The sequence below is a fragment of the Sus scrofa genome, chromosome 1, assembly GCF_054392235.1.
Source record: "Sus scrofa isolate SSC_HxYL_T2T_F1_AM1 chromosome 1, Sscrofa_HxYL_maternal_Yorkshire_Landrace_v2.0, whole genome shotgun sequence".
NCBI lineage: Eukaryota > Metazoa > Chordata > Mammalia > Artiodactyla > Suidae > Sus > Sus scrofa.
Window position 1 is genome coordinate 86,917,385 of NC_139383.1, and position 13,151 is coordinate 86,930,535.

The following is a 13,151-nucleotide window of genomic DNA, read 5'->3' on the forward strand; positions in this document are numbered from 1 at the left end:
TTAGGCTTTTGAAAAATTTTTTAATTTCGATTTTTTTTTTTTTTTGGCTTTTTAGGGCTGCGCCTATGGCATATGGAAGTTCCTAGGCTAGGGGTCGAATTGGAGCTGTAGCTGCTGGCCTACACAACAGCCACAGCAACTCGGGATCCAAGCGAAGACTTCAACCTACACCACAGCTCACAGCAACGCCAGATCCTTAGCCCACTGAGTGAGGCAAGGGATCAAACCCGCATCCTCGTGGATACTAGTCAGGTTCATTAACCACTGAGCCACAGCAGGAATCCCTTCTTGAGGCTTTGGAAAAAGAAGCTTCTTTGCTCTTCTGAATAATGTTCTGGAAGCAATTCTCATTCTCTGTTGATTGTGAAAAATGAAGCATGGTGTCCTGAACTTCTGCAGCTCCCTTTGATCCCAAAAGGCCCTACCTTAACCTGAAGTTCCAGTCAGCAAAGGCAGGGGAGAGAGGCAGAATGCTATGCCTCATGGCGCTGTTTACAGCTGAAGTCTGTCCTCCCTCTGGAACTTTTTGCATTATATGAACCTGTAATTCCTCTTTCTTGTTTTAAGCTGGAATAGAAATGGATCTGCGATAGCCTCAGAAAAAGACTATGTACCCTACTTCCTCCTCCTCTGAGACCAGGGGATGAAAATGCAGAGAAATTTTAGAAAAATGTGAAGGTGTTTCTTTTTCTTTCTTTCTTTTTTTTTTGGTTACCATCTATTTGTGTGCTTTCTATGTGCCAGACAACATAGTTAACACTTTACACTCTTTCTTGAACATATCCTCATCATGGTCCCATGAGAATTTGCATCCCTGTTCTATATGAATAAATGGAGGATCTGTAAGTAATTCAGGGATAGGCTCTGTCCCTCGGCAGAAAGAAGCAGAGTTCACGGTGGAAGGGTGGGCAAGTCTAGGCCTGAGAGGCTGCCACAGCTAGACCTCAGGTGATTTTCCCAGAGAGCAGGCAGTGGGCACAGGGGTGGGTGGCAGGGGGAAGTGCCCAAAGAGCGTAGAAAAGGAGGAGTAAATTTGAGACAAGTGAAAGAATTGCTGAGCCAGAGGCAGGTTCTGGAAACATCAAATCTCTGTTCCACAGAGAACCGTGCACAGCATGATGAGCAAAAAACTGTAAACTGCCCCTGGACGGTGTATCAACTTATCTCCACATCAACAGTATTGAGCAGAGAAGACTTGAAGTTCACCAGGTTGAGTTAAACTTCCTCACTGCATGGAAACTGTGGATGCTGTGGGATCATGATAAAGACAAGAGAAATTCACAGTTGACTAATTCTCCCAGGAACTGGGTTCCCCCATCCAAAGATTTTCTGGAGGGCACATCCCAAACAAATGGACCAGATAGCAGTGGCATTTACAGGGGAAGTGAGGCAGAGGTCCAACCCATCACTCTATTTATAGCGTCTTAGCTTCTCAGTGGTAGGTTTAAGCGCTGATTGATACCAGGCATTTTGTCCTCTCACTCATTTTCTTTCTTTTGGGAAAACTCCACGAGAAACTTTAGTTTTGTCTCTACATATGTATTTTTATGATGGAAGTTTCCGGGCTGGGGGAGCCACTGCAGTCAGATGCTTAACCCACTGCACCACAGCAGGAACTCCACTTTCGTACTCTTTATATAGTGCCTGGTGCTGGGAAAAGCACTGCAACTCGACTGTGGGAAATTCAGGGCTGTTTCCTCCCAGGCTGCTGGCCAGGCCTGTGGGAGGTGCCTCCTCTCTCTCCTAGCAGATGCCTGCTGGCTTACCCCAGAGTCGTGGTACCTGACTAGGGGGGTTGTCCAATGAAACTCTATACTCAGGTCCTCTGTGCAAAGCAGGTTTGGAATTTCAGAGACTTTTGGTCTTTGCCCATGATTTTTGGAGATGAGTAAAGATAGAGATGGTGCACTTATCAACACAGGAAGGAAAAACTCAAAAGGAGGTAACATATTGCCAGACAGGATGAAGATTTAAAATGAGTCTGATAGGAGTTCCCCCTGTGGCACAGTGGGTTAAGGATCCAATGTTGCTTCAGCTGTGATGTAGGTTGTATCTGTGGCTCAGATTCAATCCCTGGCCCAAGAACTCCCATATGCTGTGAGTGCATCCAAAAAAAATTAAAAAAAAAAAAAAAAAAAAAGAGTTTGAGGAGTTCCTGTCGTGGCTCAGCACAAACAAATCTGACTAGCATCCATCTGAACCCAGGTTTCATTCCTGGCATTGCTCAGTCGGTTAAGGATCTGGCATTGCCATGAACTGTGGTGTAGGTTGCAGACGTGGCTCGGATCCTGTGTTGCTGTGGCTGTGGTCTGATTAGACTCCTATCCTGGCAACCTCCATATGCCCTGGGTGCAACCTTAAAAAGACACACACACACACACACAAAAAAAAAAAAAAAAAAAAAAAAAAAAAAAAAAAAAAAAAAGAAAAGAAAAAAGAGTTTGTTAGACTTGGATATAGAATAAAACAAATAAGATAATGACTTAGTAAGGGTGACTAGAAAGGCTGGAAACTGAATCTCAGCTTGTTATATCTGTGTAGCTCCTGTGTTGGAGTCAAAGAATGAATGAATGAATGAATGAATTTGCTTTTTAGGGCTGCTCCAAGAGCATATGAAACTTGCCAGGCCAGGGGTTGAAATAGAGCTGCAGCTGCCAGCCTATACCACAGCCACAGCAATGCCAGATCCAAGCCTTTTCTGCAACCTACACCATGGCTCATGGCAATGCTAGATCCTTAACCCACTGAGCAAGGCCAGGCATCAAACCCACATCTTTATGAATACTAGTCGGTTCATTACCACTGAGCCATGATGGGAACTCCGGCGGTCAAAGAATTAATAGAATGAATTTAAATGGGGGGAAATGGCCCTTAATAGTTGCTCATACAGGAATTCTCTGGAAAAGTTTTAGTTGACTTCAAGTTGATATGAACTATGGCCTTTATTGGTTAGAGATCAAAAGAGCAAGCAGGTCCCCTGGATTCTGGCTGGCCTGCGTGCACTTGGACGTGGAGTTTGCTCTGGATGCTGACAACTCATCAACCTCCAGATAAATGTGTCAGGGCCTTGGGACAAATTGGGAAAGCACCAAAAATATTGAATGAACTGGGGATGTTACACTGAAGAAAGAAGATTAAGTAGGAGTAGGCTTTAAGTACCTGAAGAACAGTGATGTATAAGGAATTGGATTTTGTTTTTCTTTTGAGGCTGTACCTGCAGCATATGGAAATTCTTGGACTAGGGGTTGAATCAGAGCTGCAGCTGCAGGCCTACACCACAGCCACAGCAGCACCGGATCCAAGGTGCATCTGCAAATTATGTTGCAGCTTGCAGCAATGCTGGATCCTTATCCCACTGAGCCAGGCTGGGGATCAAACCTGCATTCTTGGGGAGAAAACATCAGGTCCTTAACCCATCAAGCCACAAGGGGAATTCCAGGAATTGGATTTATTCCACAAGTTTCCCAAAGGCAGAGAGAGCACCAGCTACAGGAAGGCAGGTGGGAGTTCCATTTAAGAGAAAACTCCCAAATATTTATTGGGCTCAGTCTGTAAATAGGATGAATGATCTGGTGAATTAATGAGTAACTGAATTCAATGATCTCCAAGCCCCTTCAACTCTAAGATTTAATGATTTATTATCTTTTCAAGTCATGTCTGGTTTGTGCAGAAACCATGACTAACCTGGTATAAAGAGCCTTTCAGGGTTTTCTATGCATGTTTATATTCATTATTTATTCAGTCTACATTTTTTCTTAATAAAATAAGGACTCTATTATGTATACTGATTATAGTCTTATTTTTTTCTCTTAATGTATAGTAAACATTTCTCTATGTCACTACATGGTCTGGATGCTACATAACTATGCAGCCAGCTCCCTATTTTTGGACACTTATATTGTATTCTTTTTTTAAAATTTTTAGTTCTGTGCCCATGGCATATGGAGGTTCCCAGGCTAGGGGTCGAATCAGAGCTGTAGCCACTGGCCTACACCACAGCCACAGCAATGCAGGATCTGAGCTGCATCTGTGACCTACAGCACAGCTCATGGCAATGCGGGATCCTTAATCCACTGAGCAAGGCCAGGGATGGTATCTGTGTCCTCATGGATGCTAGTCAGATTCTTTAACTGCTGAGCCACAACAGGAACTCCCTGTATTAAATTTTTAACGATTACAAATAATCATGGAATAAGCCTTTATGCCTTCTCTTCAGCAAAAAGGGCCTCATCTTTAGGAAGATGTTTCATGACTATATCAAACAAACCAAAAATCAAACCAAATAAAATAGCTAACTCTTGACATTTTAAAAGCATCTAATTTTCCTCATAATTTCACTTTGCCTGGAAACATTTTGAGGCAGGAATTCTAGCTTTTAAATGTTCTGTGCAGCAGGGAACCCACCAATCAATTTGGATGGTTTTCTTTTTTTCCACTTATAAAATTGTCCCCTTCATGTTAAAATTGCCTAAGGGTATAAGCACAAAATAGAAAACATTTAATTAAAATATATAAAGCAGAACCCCAGAATGGTAGCATAATCAATGTTGATGACAATATAAGAATATCATGGTGACTTTCAAAAACGATGGAGAAAACCCTAGGTTCGTTTTTAAAATATGGGATATGAAGTATTTCAAATTACAGTTAAATGTAAGAAGTTAAGAATACCACGTGTGACCACATTAGATACAAATTGCATTATTTTAAAATAATGCTTTTTACTTTCCCTATTTATTTCATTCCACGATTCTCAGATAAGTGCTCTGGAAACAAAACACTTAAATCAGGAGGGTTATTGACCCCAAGAACAAAAAGCAGATGTGGGCAGGTATGAGCACTTTTGAAAGGGTTTTCCTTTGCAAATAAACATCATTTTTGCCCATTCAAGCCCTCTTATTTTTGTACTGTATGATTTGGTTAGACAAGTACTTGTGGAAAACATTTCATCTGAAAATGAAGCCCTTTAGCATTTATAATGTAGGCCTCAGCCCGAAGCTGGCTCAAGTCTGCTTTTTCCAAAGAATTTTAAAAAATTTTAAGGCAGGCAATGCTCATGGAAATCTCTAAGGATGATGAAGGAAGCCTGAAGAGGTGCTGTGTTTCAAGGTGACAAAATCTCCAGGAAGAAGACATCTCCCCGCTATCTCAGAATGTTTCCTCTAGGCTGAGCATCCACTGAAGGAAACAGGTTGGCCAAGAAAGGAATTGCAATAAAATAAAAAGCCACCTAGGAGAGCTTTGAAAGGAGCTGTCCTAAGGCTTTGAGGCAGACTTATTTGAATTACTTTCTTTGGGGTAATTTTTTAAAAAGAAATCTTGGAGTTCCCTCTACAGCACAGTGGGTTAGGTATGTGACTGCAGTGGCTCAGGTAGCTTTGGAGGTGCTGGCACAGTGAGTTAAAGGATCCAGTGTGGGTGCAGTGTAGGTAGGTTGCAGCTGCCACTCAGATTCAGTCCCTGGCCCAGGAACTTCCATAAGCCTTAGCTGTGGCCAAATAAATAAATCTCATTGTTTGAGAATAGATGGCCCCAGAATAAGTCTTCAACACATTCCGTTTCAACATTCTCCATCCAAAGCAGAGCTCCATCCATATGTCACCATGGAAATCAGACTTTTAGTCCTTGGCCTTGGAGATAACTTGTATTTGTTGTAATTTTCCAAGTTAGTAGAAGTTATCCTTGCAGCTCACATTCTCCTGGGGCCTGGCGCCATGAGGGAACCAGCGTCCTCTGTGGACTCTGCCAGTGCCCTTTGTGTATCAACTTATCTCCACATCAAAAGTATTGAGCTGAGGAGACTTGAAGATCACCAGGTCAAGTTAAACTTCCTCACTGTGTGAAAACTGAAACTGGCCTTGGGGCCCTCACAGGTGTACTTGGTGTCACTGTGAGAGTGGTCCTGTGGACTGCTCCTTAGCTCTGCACCCAGAGGCCACCCAGTCCCCACCACTGTTCCTCATAATGGACCCCCTGTGAGCTGTCATCTTCTCCTCCACATAGTGGAGTGGTTTTTAGCTCCCAAACCACTGCTCTACAACCCAGCATGTCCGCATGTCCGCTGCTATGTAAGATGACCTGTCAAAATAGTTCTCTTCAGCCTTCCACTATTTTTTTTTGGCCTCACCTGCAGCACATGGAAGTTCCAGAGTGGGGTGGGGGGAGCAGAGATCAAATTCATGCCACAGCAGTGACCCAAGCGGCTGCAGTGACAATGCCAGATCCTTTACCTGCTGAGCTACTAGGGAACTATATATATACTGTCTTAACACAGGCAGCTTCCCCTGCCTGGAGAGTCTTTTTTCCCTCATATCTTCCAAATCCTACTGGATGGACATTTAAAAAGAGAGAGGGGAAAACTACCATGTCTTAGAAACTCTGTTTGAAATCAAGATCAAGTATAAGCTGGTAGGGTCCATGACGAGAGAATGTTCTATAGTGAAGGTGATGGAATAGAAACAACACTAGGGATCACCAGAATCCAAGCCTACAAAACCTCATGTCTATTTCTCAGGAGCAAAATTTTCTAATATTTGATTCTACCGAGGATCCTTGTTATCCAATGATAGGTTTTGTGACCAGTATTTTCCTCATTCCTGGAAAAAGGAATGGGAGCAATAGATTGTTTAGGACCTCATGGATGTGATATCTCTCTGTAGATTTTATTGAAACATGATTTGTCCCACTCTCAATTTTCTAAGTGTTACTCTTTTCTTTTCTTTGTATAGATAAAAGGAATAAAATAAAAATACAGACTTACACAGCTGTAATCCAGTAACACCAAAACATAAAGGCACACGAACTACTTAGAACCATCACAAGTTTTGAATTGCTGTTACCACCACCATGAAATTTCTCTGGTCATCTGCCATAGGTGCACAGCCATGTCCCTAAAGCTTAGGTGGGGCTGGTGGCATCAGAGATTGGTCACTTACAGTCCAGAGGCTATACCCTCACTCCAAGTTGCACACCACTGCAAACTACCCTACAATGGTTTTATATTATAATTTGTATGTACATATATATCATTTATATTTTAAATATAATAGTAGGCCACACTGTTCAGAATGGCCACCAGTAATAAGTCTACAAAAAATGAACACTGGAGAGGGTGTGGAGAAAAGGGAACCCTCCTACACTGTAGGTGGGAATATAAATTGGTACAACCACTATAGAAAATAGTATGAAATTTCCTCAGAAAACAAAATACAGAACTACCATGTGATCCAGCAATCCCACTCCTGGACATATAGCCTGAAAAAACTACAATTCAAAAAGATTCATGCACTTGTATGTTCATAGCAGCACTATTACAAATAGCCAAGACATGGAAACAACCTAAATATCTATTGGCAGATGAATAGATTAAGAAGATGTGGGGCATATACACAGTGGAATACTACTCAGCCATAAAAAGAAAATAATGCCATTTCCAGCAACGTGGGTGCAACAGAGGTTCTTATACTAAGTGAAGTAAGTCAGAGAAAGACAAATATCATATGATATTACTTATATGTGGGATCTAAAATATGGCACAGATGAACCTATCTACAAAACAGAAACAGACTCACAGACATAGAGAACAGACTTGTGATTGCCAAGGGGGATGGGGGAAGGAGTGGGATGGACTGCTAGTTTGGGATTAGTAGACATAAACTATTTCATTTAGAATGGATAAGCAATGTGGTCCTATACAGGGAACTATAGCCAATCTCTTGGGATAGACAATGATGGAAGATAATATAAGAAAGGGAGTGTGTGTGTGTGTGTGTGTGTGTGTGTGTGTGTGTGTGTATGACTGGATCTTGCTATATAGCAGAAATTGTCACAAATTGTAAATCAATTATATGTCAATAAAAAATTTTAAAAATAGTAGAGTTGCAAAATGGATAATCACTTAAAGTTCCCTTTGAAACAATTCCATGGCAGGCTTGCTTCCAGGGTTTCAATTCTGTAATAAATGACCTAGTACCATTTTTGTACTTGATTGTTCTCTAACAAAGAATCTTTACGGTATTAAAAAATTCCTTTTACCATCTGTGGTGAAATGAATGTTCTTAAAATGTCATGTCCTGACTTTTGTCAGATGTTTACAGATTTTTCTGATGCTCTTTCATCTCAATATAGACAAGGAGGTAAGATACCTAAAAAGAGCAGATTACTTGGCCTTGGACCTACAGGGAGTTCTGATTGGTGGCCCTGCCCTTGGGTTGGGAAAATCCCAGTTCTTCCAGCTCTGGGGAAGAAGCTTTAACACAGTACATAGCCCTCCTCCTCTCTGCACTTCAGAGCTGCTCCCAAGTTCACATGGCCTTAGGCAACTGTCAGGTTTATCAGATAATATATGAACAGCTGTCAGGTTTTTGCCAAGCTCATCACTGCCTCAAACACTTTTCAACTCTCCTCTCTCTCCACGGGGCTCTTCCAGCATGCTTCTTTCTTCCTCCTGTAGTGTCTTCCTCGCCCGGCGCCTGCCGGGCCTCTTCCACATCTGGGACACCCTGAACAACCTTTTCCTTGCCTCAGCTCCCAAACCTATCAGGGCTTCAAAGCAAAGCCCCAAGAACCTCCTTTCCATTAAGCAGACCGCTTGGCTAAAACCCCTTCTAATTGTAGTTTCTCACCTCTCTGACCTCCAAATGAACTTGTATTTGCGCTCTCATAAAATGTTTAGTTGGAAGGGCCCTTGGAGGCCTTTCAGTTCAGCTCCCTTCAAATGCGGGTCTGAACTGAGAGGTAAGTCCAAGACCTCAGGAGGCTGAATTGTTAGGAGTTCTCCTTATGCCCAGCAGTGGTCTACTCCCTGCAGCCTTCATTTGTCCTTTACAGCAAAAATCAGTTCCAATAATGTCACAATCTATGCAGGTTTTTGTTTTAAAGTGAACAAATTCAATATTAACCCCAGTCATCACCCAGAAATGATGGTAAATATGATTTTGTGTACATAGTCTCTTCTTTGAGAAAAGCCATGATGGCCAGTTTTTTTAGCTCCATTTTGGGAACAGATTCCTATTTCTTTGGCTGAACAAAGGTTGTAGTTGTTGACTTGCAATGAAAGGCCATTTAGTTTTAAAATGCCTGTTTTTTTAAATGCTAGCATCATATTAATACAGAGAGATATTCTCAAGACAGCTGAGACCAGTGAAATGATGCTAATATATGTTCCCTCAAGGACAAACTTATTCCCTGTCATGTCTGCCCAGCTTTACATATTTCATGTTAATGCTTAGCTCTCCCAATTATTTGTGTTGCTCAGTCACTTTGATGACCCCCCCAGCCCTGCTGTCCCCTACTGTTCCTTGTTCCTCAGTGATTTTGTTCCTTTTTAATCTTTTTTTTTCTTGGCTTTTTACGGCCAAACCTGTGGAGCATGGAAGTTCCTAGGCCAGGGGTCAAATTGGAGCTATAGCTGCCAGCCTACACCATAGCTCGCAATAACTCTGGATCCCCAACCCACTGAGTGAAGCCAGGGATCGAACCTGCATCCTCATGGATACTAGTCAGATTTGTTTCTGCTGCTCCACGAAGGGAACTCTAGTGATTTTGTTCTTTTACCAGACAACTCTGAGGCTGATGTTGGGAATTTCGTGGCTTTTCTGAGAAAGAGCAAAGTTTCAGGTTTAGAAATTTTGAGTTCAGGGCAGCCAAGCAGAGACTGTCCGGGAAGCAGACAAACATTTAAAATGTTAGTTCTGAGAGCTCCTGCTATGGTGCAGTGGGATAGACAGTGTCTCTGGAGTACCGGGTTGCAGGTTCCAGCCCCAGCCTGGCATAGTGGGTTAAGCCTGGCACAGTGGGTTAAAGATCTGACATTGCTGCAGCTGTGGCATAGGTCATAACTGCGGCTCGGATCCTATCCATGGCCCAGGAGCTCCATATGCTTCAGGTCAGGCAAAAAAAAAAAAAAAAAAAAGTTTTAGAGCTGAATTTCAGGCAAGAGATCAGAAATGAACACCGAAAAACTTAGAATTACTCTCAGGAATGGGAGCATCCTGGCCTCACCATTAGATTACATAATTTCTTCTTTTTTTTTTTTTTTGGCTTTTTAGGGCCACACCTGCAGCATATGGAGGTTCCCAGGCTGGGGGTCTAATTGGAGCTGCAGCTGCCAGCCTACACCACAGCCACGGCAATGCTGGATCCAAGCTGTGTCTGTGACCTACAGCACAGCTCATAGCAACACGGGATCCTTAACCCACTGAGCAGGGCCAGGGATCAAACCTGCGCTCTTATGGATACTAGTCAGGTTCGTTACTGCTGAGCCACGATGGGGAATCCAGATTATCTATGGGTGGGATGGCTCCATATAGTTCTTGGAAAGCTCACATCATGATAGAAGCTCAACAAGAGCTAAACAAGAATTTGCTGGATTAGGAGTCACTCCAAGCTCTAGGGAGCCCAGCATACAAAGCAAGTTAATTTAAAAAAGGAATAAAAAAGGGGGGGGGGGATAGTGTTCAGCATGTTAACATTTTTAGGAACAATAGAATCACTTTCCTCTCCACCTCACCTCCAGACAGGCACACCCCCCCACCCGTGAGCACACACACACACGCTGCCCACACATGGGGCTGTGTGCAGAGTTCCTCAGGTGCTGCGAGGTGGGCAAGTAAGTTGGGGTGTTTGTCTCCCCACCACCTCCACCTCCAGCAAAGCAGCCCTGTTTTTAATTTGCTGTTCACACTGAGCATCCTGGCAAGAATTTCTTTGACAAAAGCATTTGCTCTGAGTAGTATCAAGAAGATGGAGGAGAAGAGGGAGGAGGCAAAGAGGGGATGAGGGGACGAGGGGGAGGCACCTGGAGGCTGGGTTGAAACCACTGCACCCACCCACAGGAGAGGACTGGTAGGAAAGCCATCTGGGCCCAAGAGGTCTCAGGCGGGGGCTGTTCAAGCCCTCATCCTCAGGGTTAACAGCTAAAGGACACTCAGTCTGCCTCTTGCTTCTACTATGACCCTCTAACAACCCTCTTTTTTATTTTATTACTTTCTCTATATATTTTGTTGAACTGATAACATGCACCATGGCGCGTCACTGCAGAAGAGAAAGTAACAGAATAGCTCGGATGAGCCCAGATTTTGTGCTTTGGAAAACTGAACATGATATCTCTCTTTCCAGGCTCTGTCTAGTGGCAGAGAAGTCTTGACAGTCTTTAAAATGTGTCTGAGTGATGGCTCCTGTTCAATGAAAAATCCAAGGGCTCCTTTGCAAGAGAGAACATACGAATGGCAGTTGAGACGGGTGGTGAGAAGTGAAGAGAGAAGCTTGAGCTCAAAGGAGTGGAGGCAGGACCTGGGAGCATGGCTGCGGGGACCCTCCAGCAGGAGTGAGGAGTGGCAGACAAAGCTGAAGATACTGGGCATCAGATTGGATGGGAAGTCCCTGAACACTCAACCAGACAACCTGGATTTCGTTCTCTGGGTGATGAAATGCACTGGGTGATGTTTTCCTTCATTTTTTCTTTTCTTTTTTTCTTTCCTTCTTTTTTTTAGGGCCACACCTGTGGCATATGGAGGTTCCCAGGCTAGAGGTCAAATAGGAGCTACAGCTGCCAGCCTACACCACAGCCACAGCAATGCAGGATCCGAGCCATATCTGTGACCTACACCACAGCTCATGGCAATGTCAGGTTCTTAACCCACTGAGCAAGGCCAGGGATGGAACCTTCATCCTCATGGATACTAGTTGGGTTTGTTAACCTCTGACCCACGATGGGAACTCCCATTTTTTTTCTTTTTAAAGGAGTAATCAGAGCAGTGCATTCAGGAGTTCCCACTGTAGCACAGTGGGTTAAGGATCCACTGTGGCTTAGATTCCAACCGTGGCCTGGAAACTTCCATATGCTATAGGTGTGGCCAAAAACAAACAAAGAAAATAGTGTATTTAGAAGATTAATTCCCCACCCCCACCTCCGTTGGGCTGCACCCATAGCATGCGAACGTCCCTGGGTCAGAGATCAAACTGGCGCTGCAGTTGCCAAAATGTCAGATCCTTAACCGGCTCCACTACAAGGGAACTTCCTTGAAGATAAATCTTGATGGGGGTGGGTGAGTGGGTGGATAAGGAGAATGAGATCTGGAGGTGTTTCCAGTCTGACCCTCTTTGAGCTTGGTTTTCCTGTCTCTACAATAATGGCAATACCAATGTGGACAGGAATGACAGAAGCTGTTGTTGCCACTACTGGTCTAAGAGCTATGTGGCTGGAAGGTGGTGTATCTCTGGCCTCAGACTGCCTGGATTCAAGTTCAGCTCTGCTTAGAAACTCTGGGAACTGAGGAAGGCTCCTGGAAAATGGGTTGATAAGAGGGTGCTTACCTCCTAGGGCTGTTGTGACCATTAAAGTTGATAACTGTGAAGTACTTAGTACTTAATAAGTGAGAGTCAGAATTAGGATATTGTCAGAGGGAATTGTAAGGAGTGGTTAAATGTGAGCGGTGTTATGAAGATTGAATACGATCATAACTGTATGTGGATGATAAGGGAGCCTGAAGATAACAGTGAGAAATCCCTAATGATCTAAAAAAGTGGTGTCATTAATAGGAACAGATACAGCAGGAGGAGAAGCTGGCCTAGAGGACTCAAATGCATGATTTGGTGTTGGGGTTTATTGAATATGCTAAGACATCCATAGGGAGCTACTTGGAAGGTGGTCAGTATTGCAGGAATGGAACTGAAGCTCAAGGCTAGGGCTGGCTCCACAGGACAAGGTGTTTATGTGTTAGAATCAGTGGTTGAAGCTGTGACATTGACTGATATCACTCAGAAGACAGTGAAGAAAAAATGTGACAGAAGACAGACATTTGGGGAAGCTTAGAAAAATCCCCCTCTCCCCCTCTTTAAAGAAAAAAAATTTATGGCCGCACCCACCCACAGCATATGGAAGTCCCCAGGCTTGGGACTGAATCTGAGCTGCAGCTGTGACCTAAACCACATCTGTGGCAACGCTGGATCCTTTAACTCACTGTACTGGACTGTGGATCGAATCTATGCTGCTACAGAGACAAAACTGAATCCTTAACCTGTGTGCCATAGCAGAAACTCCTCCCTCTTTTTTTAAAAAAGATTAAAAAAATTGTAGTAATTTATAATGTTTTTTCTGGTATACAGCAAAGTGATTCAGTTTCATTTTATATATATATATATATATATAT

The 13,151-nt window shown here is 43.3% G+C and overlaps 1 protein-coding gene across 2 annotated transcripts in view; it reads left to right on the forward strand.

The window, feature by feature from the left end:
- Positions 1 to 11,454, forward strand: part of LCA5 (lebercilin LCA5) — a 132,174-nt gene extending 120,720 nt beyond the window's left edge. For both annotated transcript variants that reach the window (XM_084964402.1, XM_084964401.1), the window contains exon 8: positions 11,119 to 11,454. In XM_084964402.1, coding sequence (XP_084820528.1) covers positions 11,119 to 11,129 — 11 coding nt within the window. In that variant the 3' untranslated portion in view covers positions 11,130 to 11,454. The remainder of the gene's footprint in view (positions 1 to 11,118) is intronic.
- Positions 11,455 to 13,151: the final 1,697 nt, after the last annotated feature.